At 35.1% G+C, this 24,135-nt stretch overlaps 3 protein-coding genes and 1 long non-coding RNA gene across 4 annotated transcripts; 2 read left to right on the top strand and 2 right to left on the bottom strand.

The window, feature by feature from the left end:
• Positions 1-2,171: 2,171 nt before the first annotated feature.
• On the bottom strand, positions 2,172-8,030 carry LOC116768660 (activating signal cointegrator 1 complex subunit 2 homolog). Its single transcript, XM_032659436.2, has 3 exons — positions 7,914-8,030; positions 4,356-4,623; positions 2,172-3,640 (listed from the first exon to the last, which is right to left on the bottom strand). The coding sequence occupies exons 1-3, from the start codon at positions 7,926-7,928 to the stop codon at positions 3,051-3,053; spliced, it is 873 nt and encodes a 290-aa protein (XP_032515327.2). The 5' UTR covers positions 7,929-8,030; the 3' UTR covers positions 2,172-3,050.
• On the top strand, positions 3,863-6,536 carry LOC133319880 (uncharacterized). Its single transcript, XR_009753350.1, has 3 exons — positions 3,863-3,965; positions 5,829-6,068; positions 6,315-6,536. It is a non-coding gene; the product is annotated as an uncharacterized LOC133319880 (long non-coding RNA).
• Positions 8,031-11,901: 3,871 nt separating the features above from the next.
• LOC116768432 (protein mothers against dpp) lies at positions 11,902-17,677 on the bottom strand. The gene is made up of 3 exons (XM_032659152.2): positions 17,369-17,677; positions 15,402-15,563; positions 11,902-15,269 (listed from the first exon to the last, which is right to left on the bottom strand). Exons 1-3 carry the CDS (start codon positions 17,474-17,476, stop codon positions 14,271-14,273), a joined length of 1,269 nt encoding a protein of 422 aa, XP_032515043.1. The 5' UTR covers positions 17,477-17,677; the 3' UTR covers positions 11,902-14,270.
• Positions 17,678-18,015: 338 nt separating this feature from the next.
• On the top strand, positions 18,016-22,164 carry LOC116768427 (stress-induced-phosphoprotein 1). The gene is made up of 7 exons (XM_032659144.2): positions 18,016-18,202; positions 18,289-18,738; positions 19,022-19,481; positions 19,697-19,897; positions 20,285-20,481; positions 21,022-21,147; positions 21,518-22,164. Exons 1-7 carry the CDS (start codon positions 18,194-18,196, stop codon positions 21,695-21,697), a joined length of 1,623 nt encoding a protein of 540 aa, XP_032515035.2. The 5' UTR covers positions 18,016-18,193; the 3' UTR covers positions 21,698-22,164.
• Positions 22,165-24,135: the final 1,971 nt, after the last annotated feature.

Here is a 24,135-nt window from a genome sequence, read left to right as displayed (position 1 = left end):
TATAACATTTATTACTGTATAACAATTATATGAGATTATTTGTATTTTATCGACTTGTAAAATATTAATTTCTGCACGAATATTAAATAAATATTCATAAAACGTTAGACATATTTCTAAAGTACTAATGTATCTTTAAACTAAGTCTTTAAAATACGGTATCTCAAAAAAAATACAGAAAAAACATACTTTGGGACAAGCTTCTACGAATGATGCTCTACGCGCGAAAAGGCGTGGTAACAATTTGATATTTTTTAGGGACCACCACAGAGCACAGCGCAGGAGCCCCAGAACTTAAATACTGGGAATAGATTGGCGTGTCAAGATCGTGACCTGATTTAATAGAGTTTTGTTCCACTCGTTGCTATCACTGAAAATGAACGTTAAGGACTATTGAGTCGTTCCGCTTAACACTAACTTTCAAATGCAAAATAATAATGGAATAGAATAGTTTAGTTAAGAGAACAAGTTAATGTAATATTTAAAAGTTTGTAATAAGTACAGATGTTTTGCAGAGTATTGTAATAAAACTGAAAAAAGGTTTTATATTTTTGGCTGTATGAATTAAGTTCAACTTTTTTTGTCGTTGGTGCATCAAACCATCTGTAAAAGGTTTCTCGATGAATGCAGACCCGAGTCATATATGTCCTACTGCCATAATTAAATTAAAAACCAGCTTACATTTTATTCACACATGGCCGCCATGAAACGGAAGGAAATGAAAACGAGAAAATCAAGAACGTTTATTTAAAAACAACTTAATGAATTGTTAAGTGTTTCTTAATGATTATTCTATTTAAGAACGAGTTCTAAGTTTCGTTCCATTTAGCATATAATCTGTATATAGTTTAATTTGTGACAAAATTATGTAAACAAGTCGCTCTTACGTTAAATGTTCATAAAATTTATAAATAGTATTAAGTAATGGTAAAAAGTTATCAAAAAAATACTTTAAATGTGAAGGTTGTTGACTGTTTGAGATGTAATAATACTAGTTTTTGCCCGCGACTTCGTCCGCGTAAATTTCAGAATTAGTAATATATAGCTTTTATCCGTGACTTCGTCCGCATTGGATAGTTTTTTGTATAGCAGTATGAAAAAACCTGAGCTGTACTTTTTTGTACGTATGTTTGAATCGTGCCGAGCTGGGATGAGGCCATACTAAGTGTGATTGTCATAGGTTAGGTTAGGTTAATACATTTTAAGAAGAAGATAGGTTACTGCAACACATTTTTATATACGATGTTTTTTGTTTTTCCTTACTTGGCCAGAAAAGTAATTTTTCCCATGGGAATGCTTTGTTTTTCCGTGGTCAAAAGTAACTCATGTCCTTTCTTAATTTCAAACTATCTCCTTACCAAACTTCATTTAAATCTGTTCAGTAGTTTAGGCGTAAAAGCGATCGGCACACCTGAATGTTCCCATGGGAATGCGTCATTTTTCCGGGCTAAAAAGTAGCCTATGTCCTTTCTCGAGTATCAAAATATCTCCATACCACATTTCGTGCAAATTGTTTCAGTAGTTTAGGCGTGATTGAGTAACAGATAGACAGACAGACAGACTGACAGACAGTGTTACTTTCGAATTTATAATATTAGTATGGATAGTAAGAAACGCATATTCAATAAACTATCAAGAGGCTATTTTTTACAAAACAAATGTGACACTAAGGTATACGGAGCTAAAAATAAGAAGTTATAGAGACTGCTTTTATAATAATATATAAACAACTCACATAAGATCTCAAACAACAGATGTATTATATGTTTAAAACTTTTAATTTAATGCCGATTTTTTTTGTTATCTGTATTGCGACAAGATTTAACTCGCGACCTCCAATGTAATAATTAAAATTTACTCAGAATCTAAATCATTAACAACTTTAGTGTTATGGTGACTTATTCACGTCTGTAAATGATTATATTAACTTAGAAGTCATTATCAGTCTGTTTGTTCAAAGTTGGCTTTTATTAAACTCGTAATCTACATAACTGTAATAATGTCCGCCGTATTTAATTACGACCAGTCTTCATTTCCCTTTCATGATGAATAAGGCTAGTGCATTCAACAGATTTAAAACCTTATAAAACTGGCGCAGCGTGTATATTAAACATATTGTAATAAATAATACATTAAATGACTTCCCTTTCACCGATCAATGAAACAATGGCGTTATGTAATCTTTTATTATATTATTTACAATCAGTACACGTGCCGACATTTTAGTTTGACGTCCATTTTGTAAGAGACGACGTGGACGCTCTACGATACCATGTATACGTTAATATATATATATATATATATATATATATAATGAAATGTACATGGAATAAATATTATATCTATACATAAATATATAGGTTGTATGTAAAATATGTATAAAATACGTATAGACTTACATAAATACATAAATATCTACTTCACTGCTGTATTATAAATGTACTTATATATATAAATATGTGTGTGTGTGTGTGTGTGTGTGTGTGTATATAATGTTTACATAGCTAAAGCTCACAGTACCAATATAACATTTCAGTATAATGACTAGCATATAACTAATATCGTACCACTAAGTTACTTCTACACATCGTACACGCGAGTACTAATATACTAAGCATATTATATTTGGTTTATTTTAATAAGAACTCGTCAGCGTAACGTTTAATACAAAATCATAAATTTCAAATCTAAGTTTTCTGAATTTAAATCTTAGCTGTCTCCTTCAGTTGTCACGTGGGTAGGTAGACTTTTTATGAAGCGAGCTGTGTGCTTAGTCGAAGTTCTCGTCTTCAACTCCAATTACCTTAAAACTATAAGTATGCAAGTTGCCGATGCAAACACGGACTAAACATACCGTCCTAGGATGTAGCTCAAGCAGTCACGTTAGAGATGTTTTATTTAACCAGCTCCGTCTGAACTAAGAGTCGACGAATATTTTTTGTTTAAAAAGTTATATAAATATTTAAGATTCGTTAATTTACTCCTAAAATTATATTTTACAAACAGTTTTTATCACTAAGTAAAAAAGTATAACAGGGTACAAGTGTTAGTTAGCCAGTGAAGTTGATGGAATATGAGCCTGTGTTGGGATCGAAGTTTTGGGCGGGGTGTCCCGAGAACGGGTTGAAGTTCTGGTGTGGATTCTGGTAGTTCTGGGACTGGTAGCCCTGGGACTGGTAGTTCTGGTAGGGCTGGGGAGTGTACGCCTGGTATGAGAACTGGGGTTGTTGGTGATACACCTGGCTCTGAGGCCTCAAGTCTGATTGAGGGAATGTTTGTGGAGCTTGGTTGAAGAGATTTGTCTGTTGGGAGAATAGAGGTCTTTGTGGCTGTGGCTGGTATTGTGGTTGTGGGGATGGTTGTGGCTGGTAAGCTGGCTGGTAGGCTCGCTGCTGCTGGTACGCTGGTTGTGGCTGATATACGCTTTCTTGTTGTGGCTGTGAGCTATAGCTGGACGTGAACTGCTGTCTCTCTGGCTGGTACTGTCTGATGGAGCTCGGCCTCGCTTGTCTCCCGTTGTACTTCTGGTCCTCGTAAATGCGAGGATCCTCACGGTATTGTCCATCGTCTTCCTGGCCATCGGCCAAAGCGCTGGTCTTCGGGTCGTTTAAGGTCGGTGGAGGAACCATAATTCCGGTGCCTGTAAAGTACATAACTTAGAATTTTGACATCTAAATTTGGATAATTAATCTACACATTCAAACCTCCGATCGATCACTGTTAACCTCGCTGTAAGTCGTTCGATTTAAGTGCCAATAAAATTGTATACCTATTATAATTTACTAACACTATATATATTAAATGATTCAACAAAGTCGCAAAACAAATTTCCTCTGAGCTGTTATCATAATGGCATCTGATAAACAGTGCGTGAAGGTTGTCAGTTCTTAGAAATATGAAATTGCTGTAACGACCGACACGTGCACCGACCGAGACCGTTTGTTAGGACATCAGCGTTCCGAGAGGTAACTTATAACTGTAGACGACAAACACTAACTTATTATTTCAGAAACATAACGAATTTTCGTTATATTTTACAAGTCTTTCTAACATACCTTTGAAACATTACTCAATCTATTAGATCGTGTTACGTGCGCCGTAAATACTTCTCAAGGAAATTAGTGTTCCCAGTTTAATATATAGTAACAAGAAATCGACCCGGATTCTCGTGAGACTATCTTTATTATAGTTAAATTCTGACTTGCTTCACATATATAATCATGTAATAATTAATATAAAATATCGTAACCTATCTGGAATACGATTTTTTAAATCCTTATACAACATGCCCCGTGTGATTCAGATAAAATAGAACCTTTGTACGTGATACGTAATATAATTCACAACTATTCTACCTTCCGGTTCGAATCCTCTCTGACTGCTCGCTCCGTAGGACACCTCCCTCAGTTTCCCCGTGTCGTCTAAGTAGCCGTACTTCCCGGCTACATCCCCGTTGGGATATTTGGTTTCTATCTTGAAGGATCCGTCTGCTGCTTCATAGCCGAAGCTGTATGAGCCGTCGTCGTTCTGCCTGTTTATCTGTTTCAGGATCGGCACCGGCGTCGTTGTTGGCCCGTGGGACTGCGTATATGCGCACGCGCACGCCGCGCTGATCAGAATCGCCTGGAAATTAAAAATATAAACTATAATAATTATAGACGTAGATTGCTTCTTATTTTTTATTTTATTTTTCATTACGTAACATATAACAAACGTTTTTACCTCCAGTAATTATGAACAATCCATTAAATCTTAATCGTTATTAAGGTTTAATGGAAACTTGATCGATCAAACGGAACTATAAACTTTAAACTTTATTAATAAATTTGAGAGGAAATTCTAGAAGCCCCGAGTAACGAGAAGGCGTTGGTTTTACTCATAACGTAACAAAGAACCAGGGAGAATGTCCTTTGGCCTTGATTGTATCCGGAAATCATGTACGCTATACAGTTCACGCAACTTTGCTCGATTAATTTAATTATAAAAACTCAGTTACTTAAATTATTATGACAAAGATTCGATTCTAACTTCTCAGTTGCTGTTAAAGTAGTTATTATATTATATTATAAATGTATGCAGTTACTAATAACACACGTCGGCGGAACAGAACATTAGCGTAGGAAAGTACGTCAGGTAACAGACTTAATACTAAAACTAATGATCTTTATATCCGAATCAATTAAAAAATGTCGGTCAGTAACAATATATATTGATATATTGTTATTGATTACACTAACGATGACTCATTCATTGAAGGCTCCGACTTGTCGACGACTTTCAGTTTGTGCTATTATATTCATTTAATTTTAACGACTTTTAAAGCTATTATCTATTCACTATACACATATATATGTACTGCATTTGTTATAGTGTGTAATCTGTACATTTCTTGTTTTTATATCAACATAAACCTCGTCAGATCGTAGCCTTGTCCGAGTACACGCGCAATAAGCCTTACGGGGGAAACTTGATGGAATGCGGTGTCAATATAATTAAAATACACCTACCGTTATTCACTAACATTAATTTAAATACACACCAGCAAAGATAACTCGAGTTGCTCTGCAAGTATACTTAGACATGTATACGGCGTGCCAGCGGTAATATTGTTTTTGATCACCCTTATATGTTCTTAAAAAAATATTACCATTATATTTTTCTTTAAAAATTTTGTAACACATAAATCATGTTGAAAATACAAAATCTCTTAAATAATTACGTTTTAAATAGTAAGATCAAAATAGCTTAAGCTAACTTAGAATCGATAATCAAACTCAGTCAAGTTCGTGAGACAGTGAAATCTATTACTTGGTAGGATATAATTACAGATTGCAAAGTTGCAGTCTCTGCTGGGTTGCCATACTAAATAGTGCTTTTTGCGTAAAAGGAGAAACATGACAAAGATTGCGCATCTAGAGGACATGACTTTAACATTCCTGGCAACACTCACGGTCAATCGATTCGTTATTGGTATGCTGGTTGTATAAATTTGAGCAACGCCGGGGGCTGGCCTAGTTGCATCTTGCAATAACTAATGAAGGCCGTTCGGTCATGTAATGTATATGTAGGTATGTATTATTATTATTATACTTAAACACTTATTTTGATTAATTTCAATGACGATACATGAAAGGACATTTTTTTAAACAAAACATGATTTGAGAAATGTGAAGATTATGGAACGTAAGAAAAATATATTCTACGAGTATATTAACAATAATTTTGTGTTACATATAAAAAGTGCCAGCCATTAAACGTTTATATTTTAATCTGTTCTCTCACAACATTTAAATAAATCAAGAAAACTATTGTAGGTTACATCTTCTACAAGTCGATCTAACGCGCAATCAACAATGAGATATGAAAAAAACGTAGACATTCTACGAGTGAAGGCTGCATTAGTGAAGATGAGTCTACACATCCGTAAGAACCTCGCTACGACGATCTACGTCCTGTCATCGTTTGTGTTTTTGCTATCTTGTCTAGCTGCTCACAGTTATTTAATGTTTTATGCGAAACTAGACGCTAACGCTACCATACTTTGTCCCGTGTTTAGATCCCGAAAATATTAACTTTTAAAGTAATTGAGCCTATTTTTTTTGTTATATTAATGTAGTAATAAATAAAGTCCATATTTTCAATATTAATGGTGTATAAATGTTGTCTTCCTAATATTATTTAGGTTGCGTTGTGTAAGACCGCGCCTACGTTTCAGATTTAAATTCCGTCCACAACAACCTTTAATAAACAACTATACATTCCGATGTAATGCATAACACAGATATTGCAACACGTCTTTGCTCACTTCAAATTGAATTCAGTCTAAAGTACAAACAGCATTTATTGTTAGTTAGACATAAACTTGTATATATACTAGCTGTTACCCGCGACTCCGTCTGCGTTAGAAAAATAATAAGAAACTATGACAAAGCCCCGTATGCGCCCTGCCTCCCACTTGCGCGTTATAATTTCGGGATGGTCATTCGGGGTCTTGAAATAAAGTACCCTAAGTTACTTTTTATTACATCAGCTACCTGCCAATAAGTCCCGTTAAACGCGTTTCAGCCATTTTAGATATTAGCCGAAACAAACATACACTCGTATTGTGTTTACATATGTATAAAAAAGTAGGGGTTGGTGATAAAAAAGCATAAATTTAGGGTTGTATGTATTTTTTGATGCCACATTATAAAAAAATAAAAACAAAAAATTTCGTTCAAAAATTTAAAAGACCTAGACCTACTCAATATGCTCACAAAATTTCACGAGAATCGGTCAAGCCGTTTCGGAAGAGTACGGGAACAAACATTGTGACACGAGAATTTTATATATAAGATACGTTAGTACCACAAAGAATTACCATAAAATTCTTGTTAAAAAGAGATTTATATTTCAAACTAACTTGCCTATTTCAAACTGTACTAGAGAATATAATAATTACCTATTAAGTAAAAATACTTAAATATTACAAATTATTTTTCACTAGAAAAATATTATTGTTTTGTTCGGATAAGAAAATTCGTTAATTAAAAATGAAAAGTTCCAAAAAAAAATTTATTTAAAGTACAAACTGCATACTACATAGTATTTACATTTTATTTATTTAATAAATCTGTTTCGGTCATAGGTTTGTAAAAAAAAAACATTACACGCAAGTTGTGTGACCGTGTTTCGATAAGTTTTGACATTAATACTTTAAATGACACACGCAATCGTTTGATTAAATATTTCAAACTAATAAAGCTGGAATTAATCACAACGACTTTTTATGCACGAAGCCATACATCCAACGTAGTTCTCGAATAACTTTAATTATATTATTTATATTATATTATATATTTATGTTTTCATATATTTATACGTTTTTATTTTTATATTATTTCGGTATATAAGTAAATAACAATAATACCAACCTTGATAGCAAACATGTCACTGAATGTTTTTCGTGCGTGGTGTTGTCACAATGGCGTCCAAGCGCACACTTGGTCAAGAGACGCCAGCTGGCTGTATTTATAACGTCTCAAATGCTTAATATTGTGCGGTCAGAACAGCAACAGCAGTGTTGTAATAGAAGACGATATGCGGGAATCATATTTACTGACTCACCCTTCATAATATGTTATATATACTTACATATACAACATTGAACATCCCGATTCGAAGTATTTGAATTCGCACTTGTAAATACTTAAAACACAACTGATCTTTTCTTAGACATAGATTAGATGTGTTTAAGTTTTAACTTTTTTAATTTATTATTTAGAATTAAAGGCAAGCGATTAATAGCAATATCCATTTTATAATTTAGGAACAATAAATCGTGAAAGTGTGCTAAAAGAAGTTACCGTTTAGGAAAATAAATAAACATTTAACTTAACAGAGAAACCACAGACCAATATAGATATGGAGCAGACGCAGACGCAGACCGCGAGAATGATCTAGAATCCTAGATGTTCACAAGGACGACTCGCAACATTATACGCGAAATGAGAATGGAGAAAATATGTCAAGATATTGCCTTAGTCTTGTTACAATGAAAACTTTGTTCCGCTCATTTTCTTTCACTCGCCATAAAGAGTCTTAAAATAGTGTTAGACTTTTAAGATACGAATTTTTAATATAATATTATAGATCGTTTCATAGTATCAGTTATAAGATCGCTAAAGCCCAATGGAGATTTTTGCGAACAATTTTCTAAATTACGGAACCCTTTATATGATATCGTGTTTTGATAGTATATGTATACCCTTGAGGATTTTTATTCTAGAAAACATGACGGTTAACCAAATCAAAAAGGAATAAATACAAATAAAGTGAACTAATTATAATATTATTTAGTTATTTGTAAACGTCATTGATAGCTAGTGATATCCCCATTCCATCTTTCCACTTTTCACGGCCGGTCACTCCATTGACGTGTTCTATTAATCATCTCTTCTGCGCAGTTTTCTCGACTGTATTACTCGTGAACGTATTTAAAGTGTAAAATTCTATATAATTGATTACTTAAAATATAGGAAGTGATATAAGTCAAGGTTGCGGTTGTTATATGAAAAGGTTCCGATAAATTTTTGTTGAAATTAGTATGTCATAGCCTCGTAAGTAATCTTATTTTTCAAGCTTTTAGTGCGGTAATTAACTAACTCACCTTTCGACACTGAATATATTATAGATGAAAATGTAATTTGGCAATATTTAACTTTGTATGATTCATACAGTTTATATATAGAAATATTTTTAAGGACATCATGAAGATAGGATAAAGAAATTCTTGCGTCCTAACCAGAACACAACAAAAAGGCGACCTTCTACAACAAAAATAAACAGAATTCTTTTTCATTGCCATGGAATTCACTTTGGAGGCTGAATAAGAAAAACATATGACATTGTGACAGTTACTACATAACAAGTGTGGCGCGTATTAAAAAAAAAATGATAAAAAAGTTACTTCAAACAGAACTTTTTGAAAAAAGGACATTTGGAGAAGTTTCGAAAAATAAAAATAAATTTAGGGTTTCATATTAAATGATTTAACTGTGTGAAATATTTTATAAGGATTAAATTAAATCGTTAGGCATATTAATGGCATTACATAAAATATTAACATGTCAAAACTTAATTTTATTATGTTTCCGCGATCAATTAAATTAAAATTATTTTTTAATGGCACTAAATTAATCCGGTTATGATTTTTTGTATTAGGGCAGGAAAATATAAAAGATATAAGATGTCGTCTAAAAGGTCACGTGAATCAGGTCTTGATAATATTATAAATATCCGGTAATTAATGTTAAAATACAAAAAAAATATGAGAAATTATGTAGAGTATGTCCGCTGCTTACCATAGAACGGAATGCTTAGTCCAAGTTTGCGTCACAGTACTGAAGATATAACAGTCTTTCATTCATAACTCTTCGCACATAGTATTAAATTAGATTATTCAATGAGAAGGAGAAAGCTTCGTATGCAGTGCCTCGATGTAAACTTTACTAAGCATTAATGAACTCTTACTACAAGTATGCGTTTACAAACTAAATATGGAGTTTCTAGTCTTTCAATCGACTGAGGTATATGGTTGAATACCTGGACACTGTCCGTGTGTAGTTTCAAGATAAACAACTTGTATTAAAGATATTGCGATGGAACTACAGACCCTTTCGATATTTGTAATCGCAGCAATATCACGTTATATAGGTCGTTACCTAACTTTAATTGATTATATAAGCTTTTCACATTTTCCATTCTATCGGAATGAAAAATGTGTTTAAAACTCAATCAATAAATTAAAAACTTCTACGAGTATATATAATGTAACTCAATTTTCAATTAAAGTATAATAAAACCCTAAAACGAAAATATGTTAAGTATTTTCTGAAGTCACTACATGTTCAAGAGATATTGACCTTGTAATTATTAAAACAAACATCACAAGGTTTTACGTGATTAAAATTTTTCCCGTATTCAAGAAAAATATAACTTTATATATCGCAACAAACGAAACAACAGGACGTTCATTGCCGATGTTAACTATATCATCTTGGTTTTTATATTACGACTTCAACGGCATCTTATCTTTACTTTTTTTCAGGACCAAAGAATTCCGATCCAACCCAACCTCTCGACATTAACTAACATACCAACTTTTGACTTTATAATAGCAAATATAGTTACGGCAATTATAACCCAGACAAATAAGGTAATTATTATTGAAAATTCTTTTATAGTCATATCTTTTTATTTGTGGCTATTGTATAGCATTGTAAAAGAATACAATTTTCACCGCGACCGTGTCGCCATATTTAAAATTCTAAAAGCGATCCGCAGCTACGTTTCGCATGTTTCATTAGTTCGTTACATGACTAAAGCGATATTACAAAAACATTAACTAAATTCACGTTCAGAAATTATTACTGATAAGTGGGTCATATGAAATAAAAACTTAGCCTTTTCGGAGAATTGAAAATGCGAACCCGGTATGTGATTAGGGAAAAAACATGATGATTATTATGTCCTAATCAGTACGCAATAAAAGCTTCTCGTTTGTGTGGCACATAGTGTTTCTATGTGGCTATTATTTACAGAGCGTTGCGAGTGTCAATGTGTAATATTATTGAACATTATATAATAAAGTATTTCGTCACGACGCGCATGGCCTGTTTTTCATGTGCAGAATTACAACAAGGGTCCTACGTTCCGTTTTAATATAGTTACGATACTTTGAGTCTAGACTGCACACAGCAGACTCTCTTGACGATTGCCCTCACAGGCAATACTTAAGACTTAATTCAATGGTTATATATAATTAAATAAAGTATAATTAACAGCTATGATCTATTAATCGATGTAATGATGGAATTACTCTGGTTTTATTTAATCATCTGACTTGAGATATTTTTTTTATGTCAGACTTTTTATTTGGTCCAACTCTCGCGGCCGCTGTCTCCATTCATCTCTCGGCGAACCTTTCTTCGCTGCACGTGAGGTTTAATGTGACTCTATAAAGTATTTCGCCACTGATACCGCTGGGGCCGCTTTCATAATGCTACACTTTGATCTGATAATTACATGTTCGTTGGTATTGGTTCTATTTCCCGATGTAGGACGATTACGGTACGATGTAGCAAGAGCTAAGTACAGGTGTAAAACTCTATCAACAAAACCGACCTTTACCGCGACTATTGTAGTATAAAAAATATTTAACTATTCACATCGAATCTCTAATAAGTGGGTATGAGAATTATAATTATTTAAAATGTCAACATAAATTAATTCATATTCATATTCATTTGAATTTAGAATATCGTGTTGATTGAAATATTTTTAATTTATAGCAAAATAAAATCTATAAATAAATACGATTTTTAAAATATATTGAAGTACAGAATAAAAAAAAACGACACATACATAAAAGAAACTTTATTATGTACTAAACGGAGAAAATATTCATAATAGAAATTACAAGAGCAATGGCATCTATTGCGCTTAAATATAACTTAATTTAAGCTGCATCTTAAATTTAAACCCTATGACACTAATAATAAGGTATGTTTAGCGATTATACGTGGCTGAGCGGTCACACGTCCGAACTCCGAACATCACAACTACCAATGACTCAAAACATTAAAAAAAAAACAAACGCTACATCCGTTGTGACGTTGACACTTGTGTCCTTGACAGTTTGAAGTGACAACAGAAAAAACGTTACTTAGGAAATATATTTTAAATGTCTGAAGTTAGGTTTTTATGCATTATATTAATAATATTGTGTATATAAATGGATCAGAGGACACAAGCAGTAACGACAAATTTCCACGAACACATCAAGCCACTACGTTTCATATACATAATAATAATACAAAATCGATGAACCGCAGTCCACATCAATAAATACAATGGCATACAATATTCTGTATATGTGTATTTCGATGTAAATACAATCCAATACTTATAGAATCTCCCGTGTCTTGTCGCTTCGCATACATCAGCGAAGTATACTCGGTGTATTTCACTCACACGCCGCGCTGTAATCGTTAACATTCACTAACACTAACTGGTCTAATTCGAATTCAACCTCAACATGAAATACAATCGTATTAAAATATCCTTAAATAGTTCATCTCTGGGGGAAAACTTTAATAATTAATATAAATCATTGGACTTTCAAAGTGTTGAATATAAAAGTATTCAATGTCAACAATCTACTCTGGGAGTAACGAGCTCCGGTTAACATTAACCCTGTATATCAATGACATATTCAAAATAAGGCATCCGTAGACCTAGGCACAGTTACATCCATTAAAAATATACAAACCAGGAGTAAGGCAGACCGGCTTACAAAGGCACATCATTGAATATATAAGTGAACAAAGGCTCTACCTACCGCTGAAACTATTCCCAACATAACTTTATTATTAACACAGTCAACTACACTGTATATAAAACATTATCATTTAACTGTCTCTTAATTACATGTTTATTATAAATGTCTGTCACTGACCGTGGAGGTTTTAAGAATAGTTAGACTTCATGGATAGCTAGTCACTGGGGCGGGCCTACCAGTAGGACCATTACCAATCAGATTGCACGATTCAAGACTTATATATACCAGATTCAATTCTTTACTGTAGCTGTATATAAGTATAATATGAGGGCAACAATTCAATACATATCTCCTATAGGAATATTCAGTTAGAAGCTGTGAACACACTACACTAAGGCCAAATAACTTGCATTACTTCTCTGTAGTAATAATTCTTGTATAGCGGACAATGTTGTTTTCCTCGTTAGTTATATCATTGTAAGTTGTTAGGGACACGCTACAGTGATTCTTTAGAAGGAACTAAAGCGTACTTATTATTATTTTGAGATCAATCACATCTTAAACATTGTTACTTTCCGTGCCGTCCCAATTTGGTTTAAAAGTCAATATATTTTTTATTCTAATTCCTCTCTTAAATTTCCATTCGACCGCAGACCAACAAAAACATAGACGTAACAAAATGTACAATTCAAAAAAAATATCAATCTTACAACAAAAAAACAATTAATATCCAAATAATAAAATATGTCTTCGTCTTTATATATGTTTTTTTTATAATTTAATCAAAATGGCACATCCACATTATGGGCCATGTCAAATAAATGTAAGCTCAAAGGTAAGGAATATCTTCTCTTACACTTGGTCTCCTCCACACCAACACATCATATCCATATACATACAGCTCATTATTTCTACTATAACAACATAGAACACATGATCCCTTACCGCTAACTAGACCTACCGTTATCGAGTTCTCAGTGAGACTTTAGAAGTAATTATTTACACCGATCCCAACTTGCCACACAATCTTATACATTTTATTTTTTTCAAAAATTTCTAATGATCGATCAAAACGGTACCGAGACGCCCCAATAACTCTTACAATATGTAAATGTTAGTCAAAAATAATAAAAAAAATTGCATTTCTTTATAACTAGAAGCTTTACATGTCATTACAGGAGTCACGTCCGGGGCGAGCTGGTCGCCCTCGTCCACCGCCTCCTGCCGCACGTCTTTATCGATACACTTACTATAAACCTATCTTCACGTTGGACACATCATTTGAGCTAGAATTTCGAAATATTCGCGCGCGTGGAATACACTGATAGAAATGAGAGCCGGTGACTGGCTGCGCGCTGTGATACCATCATCGAGATTTGAATTCACCAGGAAACCGAAACCGCAATGCACCATGTTGTGTTGGACGAACCGAGGAATAGGCCGCGGTCGGCTAAGACACCGAGGAGATGGCGTTGTGCGGGGAGCCCATCTGAGTGAGGACCTTGTCCAGCCACTGCAGCGGGCCGTGGAGATGGATCTCTATCCAGCAGGGCGTGGAGGTGACGTCCTGCCTGTGGTACTCCGCCCCCCAGCCCTTCACGAACGACATCCTTATAGTGCACATCTTGGTCAGCTCGTATACGGCTTCGAAGCCGTGATTGACGCTCTGTGACAGCAGCTGTGCGAACTCCCGGTTGTTGAATATCTTCAAGGAACACCCCGGAGGTATTTTACACACGGTGGAGGGGTGGAAGCCATGGTGGTGGTTGCAGTTCCGGCTCTGAACGAATATCGCGGCGTCCGACAGACACTCCGCGTACACCTCGCCGCCCACGTAGTACAGGTGTACCCCCTTCCCTATGTGACGCCTCGTGTTCTCGATGGTGGAGTTCCTGTTCACGTTGCTGAGCTGGCCGAGACAGAATCTGTCACTGTTGTTCGACGGATCCGTGAAGCCGTCCACTACCACCGAGTGGGAGTTGCAGTGGAACACCTCGCCAACTCGACAGTTCAGCTCGTAGTAGGCTACGGAAGCCCAGTAGAGAGGTTCTTGATAGGAGACGGGGGCGACTTCGCCTGGAGGTTCGGAATCGTCGGAGGGAGGGGAGTACGCGGGGGGCGGAGTGTCAGGTAATTCTGACGTCGCTGATGGCGGGAATCCCGAACCCGAGTAGGAAACGTTGTGGGGCATGGCCGGTTCGGAGGTCCTCTGGAACGGCAGCAGGGAATGTCCGGGGGCGAACTCCGAGTGCCGCGGCACCAGCACCGGCGGCAGCACCGGGCTCTCGACACGCTTGTAGTGGTAAGGATTTATGCATACCTCCTTCTGCTTCGCGCTGAACGGATACTGGCATATCTCGAGCGGCTTGAGCTCGTGATGGCTCTGGAGATCTGGCCACCTCCACACTCTGCAGTATATAACGTGTGGTAAGCCTTTGCGATGGGAGACCTGGAACATTGACAAATAAAGTCCAGTAAAATTACGGGTACACTTTGTTGACACTAACTTTGTTGCGAAAACAAACCAAGTTGTAACTCCAATGTTTAGAGTTTGCAAGTTTGTAAGACGTTTTTAATGTACCTGCAACCTCCCGTCTAATGATCGTGGTATGGTCACACACTTGGAGGGTGTCCCCGGACAGGACAGAGCTCGTTCCAGTTCCTCGATGGCCCCCTTCCTCTTCTTCAGCTTCTTGACCAGACTGTCAACCGCTTTTTCTGCCCACTTCTCTTCCTCGTCACCCTGGAATTTTAATTTAGACAATATATAATGAGATCTAAGATTTTCGCGAGTAATCATTGAAATAAAACTAATATTTTTCATATTTACTACGCGTTTATAATTTTTAACTTCATACTTCATACTGCCGACGCTTCGGTTACTTTGCAGCAACCGTGATCACGGCCAGACGAGATGTGATGTCTACATCTTTTATTTGACAGTAAATGTTACGTTTTACTACAGAGGAATTAATTCTTTAGCCTTACCGTGCTACATTTAACAATCAATAACTACGTAGAAGTCAAAAAATATCCTAGCGTTATATGGAACAACAAAACTAGATGTTGCCAAATAAAAATATATATATTTTAATGAGATCTAAGACTTTCGCGAGTATTCATTTAAATAAAAGTAATATTTTTCTGATTACTACGCGTATTTTATTAATTTAAAAACTACATACTGCCGACGTTTCGGCGGATCACGGCTTGATTCAATATCAGTTTAATTCAAATTTTATTTTGTTACAACTAACAAGATGCATTAAGTGTCCAATGTTTTTAAGAAAAAACAGAAAAAAAAAATCTGTCTCCTCATAAACTTTCCAATAATTGAATGTTATTAATAATATACAAATATATACAACATATAATTCTAAGTTTTTTCCTTGTCTTTCTATTCAGCAAATACCTACTAAGGACCTCTTAAATCACTATACTTTGTCATAACCATGTAATGAACATATTTAAAAAATATTTACAAGAAGAATTTCCAAACAATAGTAATAATTAAACATGAAAAAATAACCAAAATATAATATCAGTGATTCAAAGAAAAAACTAATCTACAAATGATATAATACTATATATACAGAACAAACATATTAAAAATAGTCATTGATCATATCACAGAATTCTGTAAATAGTATGAATCAATGGTGTGAGTCACGAACAACGAAAACTGTATTACTACAACATAGTACACACGGACGCAACGTATATTATCTATAAACATACTCAAACTATGACACAAGTGACAGGTGGACTCTTCCTGACGTGTGTCCGAGTCCACCGGGTGCATTGGGATTTAAAATAAAACCGACCATCCCTGAACTGAACAATCAACAATAGGTATTTAACAGAATAATGTGCCTTACACTCGTTTCATGATCAAGCTATATTTATGTATATATATAAAACTTCTACATTTGTGAATTTAATGAAACCTGCTTGCATAGATACATTGCTGAATTATTTTTCCTATAATAATTTTTTTAGTAGTTTTTTCATTTTTAATTGAATAGAATATATCAGAAACTGTACAACACGGAGAATAACATCATTTTAACATTTCCATCTATTCACACTGCTCTGGACATTCTTTAAATTTACATGGTTTTTATTTGCTTTATACTTTTATTCTTTTATTTATTTACTAAGTCTTCATGATAGCCATCTTTACACTTCTGTTTGATTTTTATCATTAAATGCTTATTTTATGTTATGATTAATATACATCATAATTTATCACTTCTAACAGACACATGGAGTCAGGAACCAGCGAATTTAAAGTGTACATTAATTTATTATTTAAACATATATTGATATTCTTTAACACAGCTCTTTGAACTATCTAGATTTGATCATTATTAATAATGAAATACTCTAGGGGTTTCATACGCGACAATACTTAAAGTAATCAATTATAAATTATAGCTATTAGATTATTAATTAAAAAGCATAGTTACACGGCAAAACAGGAAGCAGCTACGATTGAATACATATAAATAATTAGCAATTCTTTTTAATCAATGGAAATCTTTTTACCTGCTTCCAGCCAAGAAGTTTCTTTACAGCGGGACTTGTAAACGAGAACAGGCTATTTAAACTGGACATAGGCCCACTGCTCGAGGATTCTCCATCATCTGTGTCCATGGTGACAAATATATATAGAGCCTCGATGAGTCACCAGGAACTACGGGAACACGCAACCCGTTGATGTTTAGGGACGGAAACGGTCAATTTGCCATCGATCACCAATAATTCACTTGGTATTCCCCACAACGTTTGCCAATTGTAATCATGGATACTACAAAATAGCGATTAGCGTGACACTAGCTTGATACAGATAAAATATTCAACTCCAAAGCACAGATATTAGTCGTTAACTTGGAGAAGAATAAAATTTTTGTCTAAAACTAAAATAATTAATATTAGTTTAATATTCATTTAAAATATAAAAACATTCTAACTAAATGAAAAAATATATTTATAAAATATATCAAAAATGTAATAAGAAATAATTATTAATAAATAATCAAATAATTTTGTGCTCGAAGTAATGCGCTTTAATATATAATTTAGTATTTGTTTTCTCCTACTTTTTGTGTCAATAATAAAACTCAAAATACACCGTCATGTAAAAATGAATATACAATTGCAATACTGAACCGCATTTACTGAGTAACGAGAAAATTCTCGAATTTGAAGTGTCAGTATTCCTTCATTCATTATTCATACATATTCGTTCTAGACTTTACCGGAGCCTTAACAAATATTAAACTGAATCTCTATCTAGTGTTATAATTAATGGGACAAGTGTTTATAGAGGGGTGATTCAAGAGTTATTAACAATAATTAAATACCGAGATCATGGAACAGGTGAGGTTATTCCAATTTCCGCTGTTTTAGAACAATTTTGAAAACTTCACGAAACGGACAAATATAAAAGGTGCAATTTATTCCAGGTCAATCATTTAAAGGAGAAAGGTAACGCCGCTTTGTCCTCCGGTCAGTATGCCGAAGCCGTGAAACTATATACTAGTGCTATAGAATTAGATCCAAAAAACCACGTTTTGTATAGTAACCGATCAGCAGCGCATGCAAAAGCAGGTAACTATGCAGAGGCGTTAGAGGATGCAAATAAAACAGTATCCATTAATCCCACTTGGAGCAAAGGATATTCTAGAAAGGGTAGTGCTCTAGCTTACCTAGGCAGACATGAAGAAGCCATCCAGGCTTACGAAAAAGGTTTACAGCTAGATCCTTCTAATCAACAATTAGCGTCAGGCTTAGCGGAGGTAAAGAAGCAAGCTGAAGAAGCAGAACTCGTATCACAGACATGGATTGAGAAACTAAGAGCAAATCCACAAACGAGGGAGTGGTTGAATGATCCGGAATATGTCCAACTAGTCAAGGTTTGTCATCTTAGATACATTAAACAATGTGTCATTAGTGTACCTACTATTAAGTTAGTTCTACATTAAAGTGATAACGCACAGCTAGCGAGTTCAATAAATCATGATTAAATCTGATTACATGGTCTTTGTTCTCATTTTAGTGTGATATTACTTTACTTATTAATTGAATATTCCAACTAACTATTGTTTTATTACTGGCTTAAAATAATTTACTTTACTTTTGTAAGAACTAATTTTCTTTTGGTATAAATTATGAAAAGGTCAAAACTTAATGTTCCAGAACTTTAACCCGAGTGATCCAAATTCACTGAATTGGCCGACACAAAGTGAAAGAGTTTTACCAACTATAGCCGTTCTATTAGGACTGAACCCCGAAAAAGGTATGCCAATGGATGTCGATCCTCCGGCATCAGAGCCAAAACCAAAATCGGCACCTAAAAAAGAAGAGCCTCCTAAACCTAAATATGACGATCTCCCTGAGAACCGTCGGCTAGCTTTACAAGAAAAAGATCTAGGAAATGAATGTTACAAGAAAAAAGACTTTGATAATGCTATACAGCACTACAACAAAGCTATCGAGCATTACCCTACAGACATTACGTTTTATACAAATCTAGCGGCCGTGTTCTTTGAACAAAAAGAATATGAAAAGTGCATTAAAGAGTGTGAAAAAGCAATTGAAATCGGACGAGAGAATAGAGCCGACTTCAAACTGATTGCCAAAGCATTCACAAGGATCGGTGAGTTATATTTAACCTTTTTTGTTATTAAAAGATAAGGTTTTTCTACACAACAGGAAACCATATGACTGTTCTTACCAACACAATTATGTGGATACAGTTTACGCCTTATTAAACATTTAAAATAAAATATGATTCAGTTTTTAAAGTAATTTCTACCTGATGGCTGATGTTATTGTTAAACATATTTGAAACAAACTATTTGTTATAAACAGGTAATGCATACAAAAAGATGGAACAATGGAAACTAGCTAAAACCTATTTTGAAAAATCAATGTCGGAGCATCGTACGCCAGAGATAAAGACGCTCCTCAGCGAAGTAGAGAAGAAGATAGTGGAAGAAGAGAAGAAGGCTTACGTAGATCCAGTGAAGGCTGAACAAGAGAAGGAACTTGGCAATGAATTCTTCAAACAAGGTCAGTACGGGGGTCGATGGCAGGCATCATTTCTAAATATCATTCAATTTAAACACATACCTTTATATTTGATTTCTTCAACTGTTTGTCTATGCGGCAATATTCACCAACAATGAGAATGTTATTAATAGTATAAATTTGTTGCCGTTTCCTTTTTGTGTGTGTTCTTTAATACCTATTCTATATGTCTATGGTTACAAATGTGTTTATATATTGTAAGGCATACCGTTTTCAAAGAAATGAGACCAAATTTATAGACTAGTCCAATAGTTGGGATTGATTATTAAGATATTCGCTTTAGATGTAGCACATGCAGACGCAGCATCAGAAATATTAATAAAATCATATATATAAGCTTGAAACCCGTGACCTGTTACACAACTCCAGGAGACTACAGCACAGCCATGAAACATTACTCGGAGGCTATCAAACGTAACCCCGACGACCCTAAGCTGTATTCAAACAGAGCGGCCTGCTACACCAAGCTGGCGGCCTTCGACCTGGGCCTCAAGGACTGTGAACAGTGCTGCAAACTGGATCCCAAGTTCATCAAGGGCTGGATTAGGAAAGGAAAGATATTGCAAGTGAGTCCACATAATAGACCTATTATATATTGGAAAATTATACGACTAGCTCGGTAGACATATAGGATGGACTCAGAGTTGTGACTTTAGTAAAAGTTAGTTAATTACAATCTATATATATATTAGTCAAGTCAGCACAAACCTTAACTTATTATTAAAATAGACTTAGTTTTGAAGTGACAAGGTTTACAACATCATACACATTAACAGAGTTACATATAATTTTTAAAATCTTTTTTATGTCAGTTGAGTTACTTTACAGAACTCTTATCTGGCTTATCAGGGAATAATGAAGATCATATCTCATGCAATCTGCAGGATCAAGGACGGCAGGAAACTGTTATTAAAACATAAATTCTTTTGAACAGGTTTCTTTATTTATGTGAATTTGGTTCAATGTAAATAACATGTGGAACTTAAAGAAGTATTACTGTGATAGAACATCGAAGACCCAGTGGAACAGTTGGGATCGAACTGGGCCACAATCTTATCTTTGAACCTGAGTTATAGTGATTGTTAATGTGTTTCTTTGTTCCCTAGGGCATGCAGCAGGCGTCCAAAGCGCTCACAGCCTACCAGAAGGCTCTAGAGCTGGACCCCAGCAATGTTGAGGCGCTGGAAGGTTACCGAGCCTGCTCCACACAGTTACACTCCAACCCAGAGGAGGTCCGTGGGCTTCTATAGAATAGTATTTTAATATACACCAAGAAAACCAACCTCAAGTACTGAGGGTGGTGAGAAAGTATAGTTAGCTGAGATAAGATTCTCATCCCCTGTGTCTGTTTCTGCTTCCAATAAAGTACAAAAGGACCGTTAATTATAAATCTTTATTAAAGACTGCTGAACGAATTTTGACGTAACTCGGATTTCAGGAAGTGAGTGCTAAAATTTATTCCAAAATTGCATGTAGTTCATGCAAGACATAACTCTAGTATTATGTATGAAGTCACGCGACAGATTTTAGTTGTCCTTGACCTCAGGTCAACGACGACTATTGTTTAAACACACTATATTTAGTAATATGCTCGTATTGCAGGTACGCAAGCGGGCCATGGCCGACCCTGAGGTGCAGCAGATCCTGCGAGACCCCGCCATGCGCTGCATCCTGGAACAGATGCAGCACGACCCTCAGGCGCTGCAAGACCACCTCAAGAACCCGGACGTGGCGGCCAAGATACAGAAGCTGCTGGAGTCGGGCCTCATCGCCATCCACTAGCCGCTGTAAGCTGGCCCGCGCCGGACCGACACGGGCCGCGCCGGACCTCGTCGGAGCGACGTTTTAGTTGTAAGCGTTACAATGTAGCTGGATCCTGTCGCGGTCACGGGTTGCGTCCGAGGAGCGGCCGACGGCCCAGGCTTGTACCATTCCAAAGTCGGCTTCACTGTTGGCTTGGCGGTGAAATTATTTTGTACGATTTGTTTTAGGATCTATAACGTTTGTTTGAAATAACTATGCGAGTATATTGCCTGCATGCGGTTTTTTTTGTAATTTATTCAATAAATAACTATGTAGGCTCAAAACTGTCGTTTCTTTATAAACAAAAGACGCCGACCTACTGAAATAATCATTCAGCTGAAAGAAATGAGACTGACGTTGTTTCCTCAATCGATTATTGAATATTCAACAGAAAACGGTAAATTCTTGTTAAGGTATACTTATGAAATAATAAAATGTTTTGCTGGTCTGTTCGTTTGATTTAAAAACAAATATATATCACAGAATCACCTATAAATCTCAAGACATCACTTTTGAACACCAATTTTGTATATAAGTATCGTTCTATACTGTAAGCAGCCCAGAACCATTCTCTGAATGCGTAATTCAGCATGTGACGCGCTCTGTACGTATAAAAATAATCATGAAGACGTTAACACTATACTGCGTATATGTAAATGACGTAACCAATACGTAATCATTTGTCAATCGCAAAGAAACTCAAAATTTGGTCAGACTGGAAACTGCAATGATTTGAAACTTCAATAATTTTATCATAAACAACGACACTTTAATTACTTTTATAATTCTACGAAATCAAAGCAATCGATCTTAATGTAGTTTACTTTTTTTACCAATTATATTTTGACGTAAACAAAATTTTGGCGCCATTTAAACGTCAATATAAAAGACAGACAAGTAACTTTTCTTCCCATAACTACCGCCTATCTTATATAAGTTATTATCAATTTAAATTATTGGGAAGGTTAGGTTTAAAATATTATATGACTATTCTTTTAAAACAAATAGTATTGTGTCGTGGGAGGAAAATTAAGAATACAAATTCGATGCATATTTAATGAAAGATTAATTCAATAACATATTTGAAAATACCCCCTGGGATTTTGTATGTACTTAATACGTATCTATCACCATTGTCCAATCCGGAGCTGCTTTAAGTAAGGCTTGATGTTTGATTTTATGGCCCTAACGCATTCTCTCACAAAACCTATTAAAAGAAAAGACGAGGAAAAACTAAGCGCTTCACGCATGTTTTCTATAACCGTATTGTGACGACGCGGCTATAGACAGCTATCCAGGAGTACCCTACATCGCGCCGACAATAGATTAGCAGTTCTCACTACCTCCCTGCAGATGTGACAAGTGTTTTCAGTACTTACTAGATTATTCTGGCCTGGGAAAATCACCTAGAACGCATTGAGATAAAATTTTAGCAATACTGATGAATCATGAATTAAGTTGCGCCATCTCAGTACTAATGGGATGTAAATATCTCGTATGTGTAGCCACTGGTTCTGCATTTCTAAGCTTATAGCATGGATCTTATATTCAGCATTCTCGTCTTGCCGAATCAAACTTTAATAAGCATATCCCGTATCTTTGGCCTTCGTAGTTTAACCAAACCCTACTCTTTTACTTTTTGCTATCATAAACTGTTCATGGATTTGAAGTCTTGACTCTAGCTCTGGGGCATCTTTGTCTTATGGAGGTGATTTAACGACGACATCATGGGATATGTCTCTTGGAAACTTAGGTATTTAAAGAGCTCCAATGGCCTTTTTAGATTCATCCCAAAACTTTTGCGATCTCTGAATAAAGCTGACGAATCAGCCGATAGCGCGCGCTTGAGCCACAACTTCAACACCTTTATGACACTTGCATCTAACTTTGACAAAAGGGTTTTATTAAAATCATAGACGAGGAAAGGTCAATTCAAACGTGATATTAGATAATTATCGTAGATCCAAGCCTTTTACCGTTTATAGTGTTCGGTTGGTTATGTACATTGTTAAGATCGTTTAACAAGCTATACTATACTGTTCCTTCTAAGGATGGAGCACGAACTATATTAACTATTTTACGTCCGAAAAATTTGTATGGAACATTTTCCGTAACATTCACAGAACACTCACAGAATTTATTCACTTCATCCAATAGAACTTGACAGTGTTTGGGGTTACGTGTCAGTATTGTGAGATGTCGGCGAAGGCTAAAATGGATTCTGTGTATTTATTATTAAACTTGAACCGATAACCCCATTTTATCTCGTTGCTTATAAGTTTATCTACTAAGATATCAATATCACTATAAAATATTGTTAGAGATAAACCATGGCCTTGAAATAGTTCTACGTTGTAACTCAAAGTTTTTGAAAGAATTTTTACAGTTATTATAGCAAACTTTAATTTTGAGTAATA

Source organism: Danaus plexippus, chromosome 4, assembly GCF_018135715.1.
Source record: "Danaus plexippus chromosome 4, MEX_DaPlex, whole genome shotgun sequence".
NCBI classification, from domain to species: Eukaryota; Metazoa; Arthropoda; class Insecta; order Lepidoptera; family Nymphalidae; genus Danaus; species Danaus plexippus.
Note: the sequence above shows the minus strand (reverse complement) of the source record. Positions and strands in the feature narration are given on the sequence as shown.